The sequence below is a fragment of the Phasianus colchicus genome, chromosome 7, assembly GCF_987193195.1.
Source record: "Phasianus colchicus chromosome 7, bPhaCol1.hap1.1, whole genome shotgun sequence".
Lineage (NCBI taxonomy): Eukaryota > Metazoa > Chordata > Aves > Galliformes > Phasianidae > Phasianus > Phasianus colchicus.
In genome coordinates, this window is record NC_143442.1 from 15,384,642 (window position 1) to 15,401,319 (window position 16,678).

At 39.7% G+C, this 16,678-nt stretch overlaps 2 protein-coding genes across 9 annotated transcripts in view; one reads left to right on the forward strand and one right to left on the reverse strand.

Annotated features, from left to right (window-relative positions):
• Positions 1-11,926, forward strand: part of LOC116232930 (unconventional myosin-X-like) — a 67,069-nt gene extending 55,143 nt beyond the window's left edge. For 3 of the 7 annotated variants that reach the window (XM_031599570.2, XM_090143841.1, XM_090143842.1), the window contains 9 exons: positions 623-780; positions 1,114-1,237; positions 3,440-3,737; positions 4,636-4,843; positions 5,247-5,383; positions 6,441-6,564; positions 6,876-7,325; positions 8,066-8,257; positions 9,012-11,925. In XM_031599570.2, coding sequence (XP_031455430.2) covers positions 623-780; positions 1,114-1,237; positions 3,440-3,737; positions 4,636-4,843; positions 5,247-5,383; positions 6,441-6,564; positions 6,876-7,325; positions 8,066-8,257; positions 9,012-9,125 — 1,805 coding nt within the window. In that variant the 3' untranslated portion in view covers positions 9,126-11,925. Of the gene's footprint in view, positions 1-622; positions 781-1,113; positions 1,238-3,439; positions 3,738-4,635; positions 4,844-5,246; positions 5,384-6,440; positions 6,565-6,875; positions 7,326-8,065; positions 8,258-9,011 lie in introns of all 7 variants that reach the window. The other 4 variants (XM_090143844.1, XM_090143843.1, XR_016468208.1 and 1 more) reach the window with 3 other exon arrangements.
• A 175-nt stretch (positions 11,927-12,101) lies between these two features.
• Positions 12,102-16,678, reverse strand: part of LY75 (lymphocyte antigen 75) — a 48,937-nt gene continuing 44,360 nt past the window's right edge. For both annotated transcript variants that reach the window (XM_031599568.2, XM_031599567.2), the window contains exons 33-35: positions 16,415-16,537; positions 15,789-15,956; positions 12,102-14,692 (exon numbers count right to left, since the gene is read on the reverse strand). In XM_031599568.2, coding sequence (XP_031455428.2) covers positions 14,508-14,692; positions 15,789-15,956; positions 16,415-16,537 — 476 coding nt within the window. In that variant the 3' untranslated portion in view covers positions 12,102-14,507. The remainder of the gene's footprint in view (positions 14,693-15,788; positions 15,957-16,414; positions 16,538-16,678) is intronic.

Genomic DNA, 16,678 nt, shown 5'->3' on the forward strand with positions numbered 1-16,678 from the left:
GGCCAGAGAACAGAGTGCAAGCGACTGTAATTCCCTCACACCTGATGGAGATGCATAGCACAGATGTTTTATCACTAAATAGTGTCATTATTTATCTAATTTTTTTCTACATAAACCTTTGTTCTTAGAGCTCAAAGATGAATACCATGAACATTGTAAATAACTGGGATCAATGTGATTCTCTTAAATAACAGAAATGGCATGCACCCGAGGTGTTTTTTGCTGCATCACTCAGCTTGCTAGAAGCAAAAGATGACAGGGGTTTGTCTACATTTGAGTGATATGTGTTACTGGTTGTTTTTGTTTTTTTTGTTTTTTTTTGTTTTTTTTTGAGTGATTTTGAGTGTAGCCCAAATCCAAACTGTGAATATGAGCTGCCTGGTTGGTGGGGAATGTATGTTACACTGTGATACTGCTATCTTGGAAAGCTTTGTTGGACCATCCTGCTGCTAAGCCTATTTCAGGAACTGGGAATGATATTGTCTGCCCAGCCCATTTTAACCAGACACACTGTACTTTACTATCAAAGCAGCAAAGGTTTTCCTCAAACACCTGTTATAGACAAAAAGGGAAGACAAAATAGAAACAAGTTTCAGCTTCTAGCTTCTTTGTATCTCTACAGGCTATTGGAACATCATTGTTCATGGGCGAAAGCACTCGTACAGACTGTACACAAAGCTGCTGAATGAAGCTATGCGCTGGGCCTCTGCCATTCAAGGCGTCATTGACAGCAAAGTTCCCATCGAAACACCTACACAGCAACTCATTCGTGACATTAGGGTAGGTAGCATCATGCCGATTCCTGTGTGGCTAGGATTGGGATTGCAGTCTTAGCATAACAAAACATAAAAGAAAACAAAATGATTGTCTGCCTAAATAATCAAATCTAATATATATATATATATATTTAACTGGCACACTATCTGTATTGTGAAACCCTACGCTGTGTGATCCTAGGATTGAAGAAATGGAAGTCAGCTAATATAACCAAATTTAAAAAAAGTCCCTCTGTGAAACTTCTAAAGGTGAATAAAGGAGGTTAATTTGACCCTAAATGTACAAGGATGTCTTGGGAATGACTACGGCTACTTGAGGACTTGCTTTTTCTTCCAGGAAAACAGCACTAACCTTGAAGTAGTGGAGCAGACATACAGGAGGAACCCAATCTTGCGGTACACCCAGCACCCTTTGCACTCCCCTTTGCTCCCACTACCATATGGAGACGTTAGCGTCAACTGTAAGTATTTTAACTGTGGGACAATCTCCTCTTATTTTGAGGATCATTGAGGAGCCTGAGCACAACAAAAATGGTCTATTAGCTCCCTCTGTGCAGGTGAAGTTCATTTGGAGCAATGCATCTTGCAGGGTTCGGAGGGAGGGAGTAGTGCCTTTCTCTTCCCATAATGTGTTCTACATGTTCTACATCTGCAGTGTTGTGACTGAGGAACAATTCTTACAGTAAATGGGGGAAGGTAGCTGATCTAGATGTACAGCCTGCCTTCTTGAGTTGCACATGGTTCCAGTGTAAGTCCTAGAACAGGATTACAACATGCATCTGGCAACGGGATAGTATTTGTAGAGAAATTGATGCAGACTGCAAATGAATCTTCAAATGCTTTAGGAACAGAAAATAGCTAGATTGATGAGCCTTCAGGTAGCCAAAGCGTGACAGTGGCACTGAGTCATAGCACGAGTATGATGACTTTTTGCATGTGTTTATCAGCGTAGAGAGGCCTTCTGTGGGGGAGGAGGGTGGGAATTTTATTTCTGTTAGGAAACTCTTCCTCTGAGGGATGTGTCAAAGATGCAATTGAAGTGTCATTAGTAGAGGTTATGGAGCAAGTCAATAGAAAGAGTAGAACAAGCTGCTGAGACCAACTGGTCACTTATGTAAGGGAACCTGGGAGGGCAGTAGGTAAATTATTAATAGCAACAAGCAATATCTTGCTTAAAATTGCCCTGACACCAGAGGAATGACATCAAAGGAATGACACATAGATAATTAATGCCTCTCTTATAAAAGGTCTTCAGGAGAGATCTGGAGAATATCAAATCAGTAAGTCTGACTTCAAGAATCAACAGAGAGTCTGTAATAAAGAGCAGCAGTAGGGAACAAGGTGATAAGGGCTTTGTAGAAGCAAGTTATACCTCAAAAAATGTCTGAGAGCTCTTTGAAAGAGTTGCCAAGGCTTACTGGTACAGGTTATCCTCTGTTGTGGTGTATCCTCGTGGGCAGATTCCCAGGGCATATTTCAGCAAGCCTTTTAAACAAGTGTAATTGCTTCAAGATTATAAGAAATCTTCAATCAGTTAATTCCATATTTAAATGACCAAAAAATAGGAATAAATGCAGTTCTCTAAAAGAGAGTTGTCGTCAGAGGATTTCAGTGCTAGCACTGGTAGTGTTTGACATCCATAATTGAAGTAGAAAAGGGGACGAGCACTGAGGTGACAATGTTTGATGATGATCTCAGTCTGGCACGCTACAACTGAAATTTGCTGATGTATAGGTGTCATATAGAAGAATTTTTAATGCAGAATGACTGAATTTCCAGAAATTAATTTCAATCTAGGTACGTAAAGCAATGCTTTTGGGGAAGAACAGTCTGACTCAAAGCAGTTTTGGGTCTGTGAGATCTTGTTCTGCTTAGGGAAGCGAGCACCAATTCACATTGCTTTATGAAAATGTCAGCTCTTACACTGAGCAGGGAAACAAAACAGCTAATGCTAAGGTTTGAATGCTTAGAAAAAGAAAAAAGAGAAAAGCTTTATGCTGCTATATTGATGTGTCATGCACTTGCATGTTGAATACAGAATGCATTTTGGCCTTCAGTTACAAAGATACAGAAGTAAAAAAAAAAAAAAAGTTCAAAGATTATTGAAGGCACAGAAAGATTTGCTTCCAACAAAGAGATTAAATGGAGAAGAACTCTTCAGCATCAGAAAAAAAAAAAAAAAAGGCTGGAGGAATGTCATAGAGAAAGTGAAAGAGGAGAACTACTCACTGCCGTTTGGGATATAGGAATCAAATTAAATGACATATTAAAAGCACAGAAACAAACAAAGAAGTGTAATGTCTAAGAATAGATCGGCACTTGTGATCAGTTTATCACTTGTTTTGTATTGTTTGTTTTTTTTTTCCTTGAAATGAGTTAGATTTCAACATTAATTTCCTTGAAAAGAATTATTCTTTTCTGTATGGGATATTCAGAAATGAATTTGCAGTTGTGACAAGTTAAATATTGGCAAATAGTACTTACAACTGCATTTGTACACATAAAGTAGATGCGTTAATGAATTGTAAGTTCAATAGATGAGCCAATGCTGCTCCTCAGGTTGCTCTTCCATCACAGACCACACTGTTGTTGCCCATCCTGTTGCTGTGCCAGCAGGAAGAGGGAGATGCTCACCTCTTGTCGCCTTTGTGATTGTTCCCCAGTGCAACAAGAAAAGGGTTACAGCAGCTTGCAGGATGAAGCAGTGAAGATCTTTAACTCCCTTCAGGAGATTGAGACGGTGTCTGACCCCATACCAATTATCCAAGGCATTCTTCAGACCTGCCATGATCTGAAGCCTCTTCGTGATGAAGTGTATTGTCAGCTCATCAAACAAACGAATCACATGCCACATCCCAACAGCACTGGGAACCTGCACCATTGGCAGCTGATGGCATGTATGAGCTGCACTTTTCTGCCCAGCAGAGGGATCCTTCGCTACCTCAAGTTCCACCTGAGGAGGTGAAAGTCCTTTTCATTTGCATTGTTCCCTTTCTCTCTACTTATCTTGCGCTGTCTGTTGTAGCTATGTGTCCCACTCTCTTCCCGTGGTGAAGTGAACCTGCAGAAAGGTGAGGAACATACTCATATTCATTGAGTGAGGTATTCTGCAGTACCCACAAGCAAAATGAGCATTCTGGAGTAGCAGATACAATCAACTGGATTTGCAGTGTTTTTCATTTTTTGCCTACCTAAGCACATCATGCTTACAATATTTATTTTTAATCTGCTTAATCCTCCAATTTTTGTGAAATAAATTGTTTACATTTCTTCCCAATTTATGTTCAGCATCCAGTGCAGCTTTTCAAAACAGTTCATACTGGGATAAATGATGAGAAAGGCCCGTAAAGTCTATTCGATTGCTTCCAAGCTAGGAAAGAGTGAGTTGAAATTTGTGCAAATACACAAATAGTTGAACCTCTTGGACGTTCAAGGCCTTATTCTAAGAGAGGCTGAGCAATACTCGATATTGCCACTGTGTGTTTTTATCACTGGATTTGTGCATAATGTTAAGCCTAAAAAAAGTAAAAAAACAATTAAGCATGAAAAAATTTGTATGCCGTTCTGTATTTCTTTATTTCAGTTGTGTAAATTTAGCTACTCGATTCTCCTGTCTTCAGCTGTACTGTATGCTTTGAAGTTTGATCTGCTTTTTCCGTATGCTCCTGGGAAATCCCACTGAAGTGACTGCAGTAACCAGTGGGAGCAGGTTTCATAATTCCAGGAATTATCTGGGCTCCTCTTCCTGCAGTTGTGTTTAACACTGATGTCTCTACCTGCAGTAGTACAAATTATTTGGTAATGTTCTTGCTTTCTGTTTTGCTGTGTAATGGCTTATTTTACTTCTCTTTCCAATTAGGGTAAAAGACCTTTTTCCAGACTCAGAAATAGACAGATATGCACAATTCATCAGTGATTCCCTAAAGAGAACAAAGACAAGGGAGTTTGTGCCCTCGCAGGAGGAAATACAGGCTCTTCTCACCCGTGAAGAAATGACCACAACAGTGTACTGCCATGGTGGGGGCTCCTGTAAAATCACCATCAATTCTCATACAAGTGCTGGGGAGGTAATGCATTTGTAGCATCAACCACATCTAAGAACTCCTCTGTGTCTAGGTACTGAGCCTGCTGATGGGACTCCTTTTCTATATCCATCTCCAGTTTTTCAGGGTTTAGGAAAAGTATTTTATATTTTCTTTCCCGAATACCTGAGTATACCACTGTCAGAGGTGGGCTGAGTAGAGCTGTGTGTACTGGTAGTTCCAATGACCGAAGTCCAGCTACGCCAGCTTCCATCACCCCATCCTGCTCTCGCCATTCTATCTCTATTCTGTTCATGGCTGCTTGTGGTCCATCCATGCAGTCATTACCCCAGGAACACAACATATGTCTTTTTCCCCCTGAGAAGCTCACTTCTGAAAGTATGTGCAATACCTACACTATAACCTGTCTCTCTCTTGATTTTTGCAGGTGGTTGAAAAGCTGATCCGAGGTTTAGCAATGGAGGACAGCCGTAATATGTTCGCTCTCTTTGAACATAATCAGCAGGTGGACCGTGCTGTTGAGAGTCGAGTGATTGTAGCTGATATCTTGGCCAAGTTTGAGAGGTAGAAAAATGTTCTGCAGAATCTTTGCTTTACCTCCCAGTTGGTCATAACCCTGGGTTAAATGAGAGTACAGTCAGGTAGTTTTATCCAAAGGAGATGCAGTGTTTCAGGAATTCATTTTGGTGTGAACTCCCTTTTGGTAAGGTTCAAGTGCTCTTTCTCGCTGTGGTGAAAACCATGTTCACATCTGTTTCAGTGATTAAAAAGCATTACCTTGGCAGGACAGAATTAGTGATGCCTTTATCAAAGAGTAATACTTTTCTAGAAGAGCTCGGAGAAGGGCTGATTAAGTCACTGTGCTGTCTTGATCATTCCCTGTCTGTAAGAGGGGAATACTGCCTCCTGGCAGTCAATTCTTACATAATACCTATGCATTTAGAAGTATCAAGGGCTATCAACAGTTCAAAACAACTTATAAAATCAAGCACCATCAAAGTGAGATTTTCTTGCACAGTAATCTTTGTGATTAATACGGGCCACACAAACGAATACATCTGTGAGCTCCTTGTCCAAGGAAATGATATAGCATGAAAGTGTTAAGCAGTGGAGATGGAGATGCTGCTTGTCAGATGTTTGGAAATGTCTGGTCATAGCCGTCAGTGGCTGCTTTGATGTCTATGTAGACATTTCTGAACTGCAAGGAGTAACTGTGTTTGCCCTACTTACGAATGTATGCTGTTCTTAGGGACCATCTCAACAATGTAGCTCTTAGTGCCACTTCCTTTGAAGTTATTGGCTTCATCTCCTCTAGTTAGAAGACACATGAAAATTAATCTGTTTGATGTGATGTGTTGGTCAAGCATATGTGAATAAAACCTTTGGGTTCTTTTGAATCAAAATTTCATTTAACTAAGAGGAGCAAAATGGAAGCCATCAGAGGAGTCTGCTGTGTTGCCCTGAGATTGTTCTGGCACATTAGGTAGTTCTGTGTGCTTTCTTCAGAAATCCAGGGATACTTCTGTAGCATGAGTTGTACTGTGGATGTCCTAGTACTTCAGGTGCTTCAGGTTACAGTTTTTTGTTGTTTTTTTTTTTTTTTTTCTTTCCTATCTTACAGACTTGCTGGCTCTGAGGAGGAAGAGGAGGAAGGGCAATGGCAGCTATATTTTAAACTGTATTGCTTCTTGGATATAGAGAATGTTCCCAAAGACGGAGTGGAATTTGCTTTCATGTTTGAGCAGGTAAGCAAGCAGACTTGGTTTCCAAGGGTGGCAGAAGCACATTGGAGTATACAGAAAAGTGGATTATTTTTGCTTTAGAAATGGGAATACTAATCTGAACTGAAGAATTTATTATCTCGAGTTTTTGTCTGGAGTTTACCAAGCAAATAGACAGGGAAGTTTTCCAGGGAATAGAAGTATTAAAAACAAGTCTTTCCTTCTTGGATTGGCTTTGTATTAGGACAAATGCTACAGGAATCTGTACATGGACCCAGCTGTGAATAATGTTTCTGCTTCCTAATGAGTCTGGGGTACTTTTTGCTTGGTTTTAGGCTCATGAAAGCCTCATAGATGGTCATTTTCCTGCACCAGAGGACACACTGCAGCGCCTGGCAGCACTCCGGCTGCAGTACCTTCATGGAGATTATTCTAAAATAAGCTGGAGTCTGGATGGAATCTACCCAGTTAACAGACTGAAATCCAAAATACTGCACTCCACAAAGAGCAGTGGCACCAGCAGTCACACTCTGGAGAGGAGACGGACCAGCTTCCTTGAAGGGACCTTGAAACGTGGCTTCAAAACAGGCTCTGTAAAGAAGCAGAAGGTAGAAGAAGAGCAGATGATGGAGATGTGGGTGAAGGAAGAGCTGTCAGCCGCTCGTGCAAGCATAGCACAAAAATGGACCAAGCTGCAGGGACTCTCTCAGCATCAGGCCATGGTGAAATACATGTCCATTGTAAAGGAGTGGCCAGGTTATGGATCAACCCTCTTTGATGTTGAGGTGAGAGATGTATTTAACTACTGCCGAGGAGAGGGGTCAGTCTAGAGAAGAGATACAGCTCCATGTATGATATTGCTTAGCAGCAGAAGGGAACTTCAAGAAGTTGTTATTCTGTCTTAGTAAGCTGAGAGTAAGCTTGTAGTACCACATACCCAACAAGGTGTGATGCAGAGCTCAAGAAAACCATTGCATCCTGCTTAACTGAGAGAGACAATAAATTCCAGTTTCATTTTTGAGAATTTTTTCTAGGCTTAAGAAGGTGATAGCTAGTGGAGTGAAAGTAAAATGAAGCCATATTGTATTTGACAGCGAAAAATGCAAGCTTCCTCTGCACCAGTGCTACAGAAACCTCTCAAACTGGGTCAGTTTGGCTGCTGGGATTAGCCTGCTAGAGCTGGAATCTGCAGCTCCATTTTTCAGTTGTATTTAGATTGCCTAGAAGGATTGTGTGCCCTTACTGTTTTTGCTGTAAAATAATATAAGTATCTGTAAAATAATGGGTTTTAAATATGATGAGTAGTGTTAGGTACTAAGTCATTTATTACTCCACTAGTATTTACTCACAGCCATGTCACTCACTTCTAAATCTTTGCGGCAGGAATATCTAGATGCTTCTTTCTGTAGGCTTTTTCTTTTGGGATAGAGAAATGAAATATCCTGCAGTGACTGGAAATAGATTCCTTGTATTAAAGGTGATTTAATCCTCCATTTGTACTGATGCAAGATTTCTGTTTCTGCAGTGTAAGGAGGGAGGCTTTCCAAATGATCTTTGGCTTGGAGTCAGCACAGAGAATGTGTCTGTCTACAAACGTGGAGATCCTAAGCCACTGGAGACTTTCCAGTACGAGCACATTGTTTTCTTTGGAGCACCGCAGCCCAACACCTTCAAAATTACAGTGGATGAGAGAGAAATGTTCTTTGAAACATCCCAGGTGTGTGAAAGCATTTGTTGCAGGTGCACTTTTACTAGCATTCCAGTAAAGCCCTAATTTCTGAGGACTAGACAAGATTATATGTGAGAGCTCTTGCTGAATGGTCAGGACAGCCAAGGAAAAGGATGAAGGAAGCTTAAACCTAACGTATTGTAGTACCTGGTCTTGAATACAGAGATATACAAAGGAATGATGCTGGTTAGAAACTGAAAGAGATGGAGTGGCCTTCTAGGGCACATGGAATTTCAAATTTTGGGTGCTCAATTACGTCATTCCCTTTCGGTTTATAAGTTGGGACTTCACAAAATTACAAAAAAAAAAAAAATGTTTGGAAGCGTTACACATGCTTTTATTTGAGTTGAGGCTTATAGAGGTCAGTAAAACAGAGCACAAACTTGTCAAGCATTAAAAGGTGCTGATGTATGGTCACAGCAGAATCACAGCTCTAACTGTTGTATTAACTCTCTATCCTAAATGAATCTCAGAGGTGACATGGGTCTGTTCATTTATAGCTTGTGCATTAAGCAACATGCTAGAGTAATCTAGGGAGGCTTTTCCAAATAGAAAATAACAATATTTTTAAAACTTATTTGTAAAGAAACAATTACATGCCTGTCATTATCCCTGCTTTCATTGTCCAGGTCTTTTTGGTATATAACTATCACGATCTCAATAAGAACTTTCTGCAAAACATCTGATCTTATCAATGGGAATACCTCATAAATGTGCTTATCTCATTGTGTTTCTTCTCTAGGTGGGTGAGATAATAAAGATCATGAAAGCATACATCAACATGATAGTGAAGAAACGCTGCAGTGTCAAATCAGCTACCAGTGTGGACAGTCGTGCCAGCGTCTGGACTAGGTGATATGAATGGACTGCCATCAAAGAGAGGCAGATGTTTGATAATTGGTATTGGCAACTTGCCAGCATAAGTGTAGCAAAGATGTTTTTAAGAACTCCACTTGAGTGACTACTGTATTTACAAACTGAAGTGGCATCTGCAGTACCTAGGATTTGCACCTCTGTCCAAAGACATTAAACAGTAACAACTTGTTAAATATTAACAGCCCAAACCTTGTTTTCCCTGGCTTGTCTGATGAACAGTGTACCTTTTAAAGAAGCAAAGACAGAAGCATCTTCCTTCTGCCTGTCCTCTCTGCTGCTTCCACAACTACCTGTCATGTGGGTGGAAACAAAACCACAGGAATCTGGACTACAGGAGGCAGGCTTCAGCTTCCTTGGAAATATTCAATATGCAAACATCTGGGATCAGGGGACCATAGTATGGGCTGCAAAGAGAATATTTTGTTTTTATTTATTTTGTAGGCAACTCTAAAATAAGTCACTAGGGTTTTCTCTTCAGGATATATTAATGATCTGATCTGTTTGTTTTTTTTTTTTTAAAAAAAGCCTTTTTGCAATTGAAGCCAGACCGTCCAGCTAAGAGGTCAAACACTATGTGAGAGACCACTAAACAAACAATTAAAAACATGTAAGGTGAGTTGTTACCTCCCAGGGTATGGTCACAGGTACATATATGTAAGAAATGGCACTTTAAGTAAAAATTCTGAATACTCCATTGTAGAAGAAAATACTGGGGCCTAGCATTGCTGAAATACCTTGTCAGCTGCCATTCTGAGTCCATTCCACGTGGCATCTGTTGTCTAAAAATTAATGACAGCCTTCTCCCTGGTACAGCTGAAAAGGTGAGATTGATTTAATTGCATTTCCAAAAAAATCTGTTCTTCACAAACTTGGGGTTCTGGACAGAAGTCAGAGATTTCAGTGCCTGCATTAAGTTCCTTATTTCTCTAGATGGGATTTTATGCTGACTGGGATCCCAAAATTTAGTTTTAGACAAACTGTTTCCTACTGATGAATAGGTGCCTAGATAACCTCTTATAGGCAAGGATGTAATTCCTCTGTACTAGTGTAAACAAATGCCAACTCCTTCATTCTCTGTTGAGTTCTAATTTGAACTGCTTCCATCCCTAAATCCCCTTCCAGTCCCCTCAAGGTCCCTACTCAGCAGCAAAACTTGAAAATCATGTTGTTTTGCTGAAACAACCACTTAGAGGGTTTAATAACTACTTGCAATTTGAAGAAGCAAAAATTTTTCCTCCTCAGTGAAAGATGAAAGCAGGAGACTGAAGACAACTGTCATCGGTTTAAATAGTACTGGGTATAATTAGTTACATTGTAAATTGGCTGCATTAGCGATCAAGGAGCCTTCAGGTTAGGCAGTTTGTTTTGGACTTGGGGTCCTGGACTGTCAAGGCCCTTTCAGTTTCCTAATGGAGCTGGAAGGCAGTATGTGATGTGGGCCATAGGATCACAGAATCATTAAGATTGCAGGTTTGTTTTAAAATCAGATGTTCCCATTTCTGGGAGGAAGAAAAATGGGGGCATTTTAAGGCCTGTTAGCTGTGAAAGAGAAATTTCACAGAACAGAAAACGAGGAGTCACCATGCACCAGGTTTGGTTCAAATTCACCTTGGGCTTTTGCCATTTCACTAAAACTCTCACGGAGTAGTGTAGTTTTGAGCCCCATGCTGCACGAAGATAAACCACAGTGCAGAATCTTGCTTCTCTCTCCTCCCACGCCCACTGCAGCACGTACAAACCCTGCCCACTTGCCACACAAGCCAGCCTACAAGGACAGCCACCACTGTGTATTGCACTTCCAACTGGAGTTTTGCCTTAAACAGCTTTACAGAAGGACCTTATGGACATCCCCTTTGTACCACGAGGAACAGACGGCTGGGTCACAGTGAGTGCATGGGCAGCCTGAGCCGTGATGCTGTATGGGTCTGCACGTTACTACGTGGCTGTATCAGAACAGCCTCGGTTATCCCTGTCCTAGCTCTGCACTGTTCCCGTGTTCTGGCTCTGGGGTTGCTGCAGGCAGCTTGAACCCACTTGGGAATGTAACTCCCGTTAGTATTTGTTGTAATTTTGCTCATTTCTATTACAGAATTCCTTCTGCTGTCTTTTTTCTTTTTTTCTTTTTTTTTTTTTCATTTGTAACTGGCTTTACAAGATGAAAGTTGAATAAATTATTGGATTGCACAGGCTCTATTCGCTCAGGCACTGCGTGTCCGTGTTGCGGCGTTTACTGAGAGATCTGAGGCTCGGAAAGCGTGAGCACAAAGCAGGAGCAGCAGCACAAAGCAGGAGCAGCAGCGTGACCAGACGGCACCCGCACCGCCCACACTGCGCATGCGCGCTGCCTGATGTCTCTGCCGATGGCAGCGCTGCCTCCATTTTGAGCGTTACCCCCGGCTGCGCGGCTGGCGCTGCGTGTGGTTACGACTGGGGCCAAACTGGTGTTCCCCCGCCCCACCACTGCTCTAGGGAAGGTCCACTTAATAATTTGGTCAATAAGAACTTTTTGTTGCCTTGATAAAAGGTCACTTTCATTCTGTTTATGAGCACCGGCTCTACATATCCCACTGAGCTTCACAGACAGCAACAACAGTGTCATAACGGGACATCATTTAAAGCCTTACAGCAGTTGTGTAGGCACTTGTGGTTGACAGCTGTATCAATTAAGTTAATTAAGAGCCAGGTGTACCTCAGCCTTTCTATGACTGGCAGGACTGTGCAAGCAGCTTGGTAAAAATTAGGCATAATTAATGTTTTAAGCTGGAAAGTTACTGATATTCCTTTTCAATATATGAAAAAGATTTTGATGAACTCTCCTTTTTCCTGACAGGGGCAGCATTCATCTGGTTTAATTGCAGTCACAGCCCCTTTACTACGTGATTTTTTATGCAGTGGTTAACAAGCCGTACCTTACCTCCGATCACTGCTTCCCTGGAAATAAAAGCAGTGTAAGCAGTTTAGTGTTTCATTTAGCTTTATTCTTTCAGTAATAATCTCGCTGTGTATTTCAAGTGAGGTGGGTTATTCACCTGCACTAAGGCAGCTGCGCTTGTTCAAATGAGAATTACCAGTGATGAGACAACTTGGGTATGATGAAACAAACATAGAAAAGGGGCCTTACAAAATTATTTACATCATTGATAAGAATAAAATATACATTTATGTTAATTATAAAAAGTATATATTTATATTTTGGGTAACTACGATTTTTTTTTCACTAATTTTCACTTTCAACTTCACAACTAAAAACGTTCAAAGTATAAACACCTGTAAAACTAGTAAATTTCAAAACAGGAATTTCGAAATATTTTCCCACTTCTTATTGCTGTGAGAAAAGGACAATGGAACACTTTTTTTTAGTTCATTAATTTAGAAATCATTTAGCAAAGCAACTACCATCAAGATAGAAGAAAGGAGTCACAGTTGTGCTCAAGTACCAAATAAACAACAAAGTGCTTACTTCTTTATCAGCAAACTAACATGACGTTTCTTTGGCTATGCTCCTTCACTCTGCTATTTCAACAGGTACTGAAGTAATATCTACAAGAGGTTCTCTATTATCAGTACAGATGATAAACACCTGCTTATCAAAATAGTGCAAACAGGTACAAAGGAAAGTGCTGTCAATTTCAGTAAACTGCAGGGAAATAAGGCAGCTGAACATTATGACCTTGCAATGTTGCTCCAGAGAAATCAGTAGTACACTTTTCAGCATGTCAGACCAAATGTATTCCTATTTATGATATCACACCATTATTACTACACAGGGGATGGATTTGGTCTTTTGCATATACACCTTCATAAAAGTAAACATCTCTTCTTTGTACTGTGTTCTGAAGAAGTCTAACAGCTTCTTCAAAACATTGATCAAATTATTAGAATATGTACAAAGCTGTCTTCCCCTTTTCCCTTTATAACTTTCTTTGGAGTGCATAGATCACATCACATACAAAAATCAAGTTTAAGTTTTATGTAAAATACTCAAGTATTTTTAGCATTTACATACACAACTTAATTTACCATCCATTCTTCCTCATTCCTTCCTTAGATATATCTCTGTTATTTCTTCAACAGATAACACATATTCCGCTTTATATAGTTAAGCATTTACCCATAATAAAAACCAACAGTATTACTGGAGGTAAAATGTCAGAAGGATCTCATTAAAGAACATAAAACAGTCTCTGTAACACTCCCATCCTCAGATGTCACACTGCAACAGATTATAAAATGGAGAAGGTCTTTTCTGTTTTATCCAGAAGAAAGTCACACAGGTCTAATTTCAGAGAATTGTGAAGCCATGGGATAGAATGGAATAATTCTTCCTCTAAATGCTACTCTAAAAGTGCATCTTAAAAATGTTTTAATTTTGTATGCTTATGTCTAGATACTGATTTTCACTGTAAACATTTCTGCTATTTGTGCTTCTAAACCTTTGTTAAAGGTGCTGTGGTGCTGTGAAAAGAAACTGAATGATTTATTTAACAATTATATCACAGGACAAAACACAACATTCATGCCTTTGCTTTCACAAGGCTGAGGCTCTTTCTGTCTTGAGTTCTGCTTGTACTTACAGTCAGCCCTTACTGGGCAGTTCTGATAGCTGTGCCATGATCTGCCAGCTTGTCACAGTCTCAAATATAAAATACTCTACATTTATTAATAAACTTACTCATAAATGGCACATCTTTAGTGCAGGATATCTTCCGTAACTCTGTGCATTCCAATATTCTTATCTCACCAGTATAGCTTTTTAATTATTATTATTAATTTGGGAGAGAAAGTAACAACATTATCTTCCTTCTAGAAATTTAAATTTAAATTTGTTGTCTGATAACTCCTTTTTCTCCTACTATATAAAAAATTTATAACAGCTTGCCACAAAAGTTGCTACACCAAGCATTTATCCTCTCTGTTCTAGCTAGATAATCCAAAACTAGCAGCAGAATCCTTAACACACCAAAATGGCACATAATTGGCCTGGAGTTACTGAGTGAAAATTGTACAAAGTTAGAGAATTCATGAGGCTACTTTACATGCATTCAATAAGGTGACGTTGCATGAAGTAAGTCGTCATTAATTATTTAATTAAAAACATTTTCCAGTAAAGAGATGGAAAATAATACTCTAAAATACATTACACAACTCCAAAAACCTTGTACCTTAAACAACTGAGGCCAAATGTAAATCATTACCGTGGGTTCGAATAAAAATTGCACACTTGTATAAAGGAACAAAACTCAGCCCCCGTTAATAACCTTATTACTTTTTCAAAAAGAAGTAACAAAACATCAAGTAATTCAGTCCTTACGGCTTCACACAGTGAAGTTCATGCTAAATTGCCTAGAAGGAACAGTTCTTCTCAATAGCCATCTTTTGTGAACACATCATCAGCTTCATCATCATTTATCCCTCTTTGATAATGTACTGAAGAGAAGGCACTCCAGTGAAGACGCTTCTTTTTACAGATAAACCACACTAATCCAACAACAAGGACTAAGATAATTAGCAGGGCAAAAGCTACAGCCACCCCAGTGTGATTAGAACCTGTAAAAAAAAAAAGAAAAACAATTATTCTCTGAGAGCCTTGGTAAAAATATTATTTTTACAGGGTTAATGTTTAGCTAGCTATACACTAATGCTGTAGATTTATGCAGATATCATTTGGCTTAAGTCAAGGCCAATTGGTTCCCCAGGTTAGGAGCTTTCATTAACTGGAAGTTTGTTTCCAGTATAAATTATTATCTCTTTATTTTTAATAATTCAGTTGTTAGTTTTCTAATTGTGATGTGTTGGAAGGGACCTGTGGAGGTCAAAAACACCCTACTAGTTTGCTGCACCAGAAATTCTGCACTCATGTCAAGCAAGCAATATGATACATCCTATCCTGTAAGTGGTGTGGTGAAAAAGAGCGTGAACAGGTGTTTCGTTTTTATGAAGTCTGTGTATTTCAAGAACGTGCTCCTGGGTCCTCTTCAGTTGGAGGGAAATTATATTCCCATTGGACTGAAAAAATCCTGTTGAGGTCTTCCTTAGCACAGCTAAATTGAATCTATTCCTGCACTTATGTGAAAATGCATACAAAATCATAAAGATTTCACTGCTTCTCAGGAATTTGCTTAATGCTCAGGTAATTGTTTCCTTTCCCAGGCAGAGCAAAATGTGAGTCATTAAAATACTCCCCAAGTCTTTTTGGATCTGTGGGACCACTTTCAGAAGACTCCTCAAGACTGAAAACAAATATTCAGTACCTGTTTACTCAACATTTCTTATATACAGAAGTCTTTCTGCTCCTACCCACACAGATTCACCCATGAAGGATACCCTGTGGTAAAAAGAAAAGCCACAGCAACTACTCTATGCTGCCTTTTAAGAGGAAATTTAAATCCTCTCCTTTAAATGGACAGCGGAAGCATGGAGAAGCAAATTTCTAGAAAATTTGTCCCCTGGTTTCTCAGTATATGATCTTAGGCGAATGCAATTTCAGGCAGAACAGTCACAGAAGGCTCTTGCTTAAGGCAGTTATTGAAAGGTTCTTTCATGAATTGCATTCTAGTTACTTAAAAAAGGCATCCCCCAGCAAAAAAAAAGAAAATCCTGAATATAGTCACTGAAACGTTTAGCATCTGCTAAAATCCCATACCTAAAGGAGCTTTACAAACCACTCTGCTTTGACTACGACTGCAGTCAACTTTGGACCACTTGCCAGATGTGGACACGATAACACTGCATTTTTCACTGAGTTCTGCGGTTCTGTTATCCCAGTTGGCGTAATTGACTGATGAGCCATCAAGCCAGTGCAGGGACTGATCTATTGAGAAAAATTTGCTTAGTTAGGTCACCAGAACGTTCTCTAATTTTACACTAAGGTAGCTCACAAACTGCTGATTTCTTTACACTGCTAAAAGAAACAGAGCTGACAATATATATCCCCATATATTGAAAGCAATAAATACAAACGTCACTTTTAGCCACACCTCTCCTTCAGATCCTTAGGATCTGATGTATTTGGATAGAAATGACATCACCATTAGGTATCAATGACAGTGTCGGAGAAAATCAATGTCACTTATTCCTGATTATCTCAAATGTGCAGTAGGAAGAGATTTAATATATGGAGAAATCCAGAGTGCTCTGCACTGCTCAATGAGGGATACCAACCTCAGGCAGGAGTTAGTGTGGGCTACCAATACTATACAACTATTTGAGGATTTACGCATTTTTTTTTTTTTACTACATGAAACACTCATAATGATTGCTGCTCCTTACCCTTAGAGCTCTGAGTCAGTCCAAGCCATACTTTCCTAGTAATTAGATCATTTTTCTTTATGTGTGTGCTCACAAATGCATTTTCCTCAGCATCCCCTATGGTCAGAAGGGCTGCTGAAGGACCTAAGGGGAAAAGAAAAATGGTTAGAATTGTAACATCAGCGGTTTTCATTGTGCTCATACATGAAGTGTTCTGCAGGAACAAATATAATAGGAAAAGATTTGCTGATTTGCGCTTACAACATTAATTTGAAGTAACCAGCA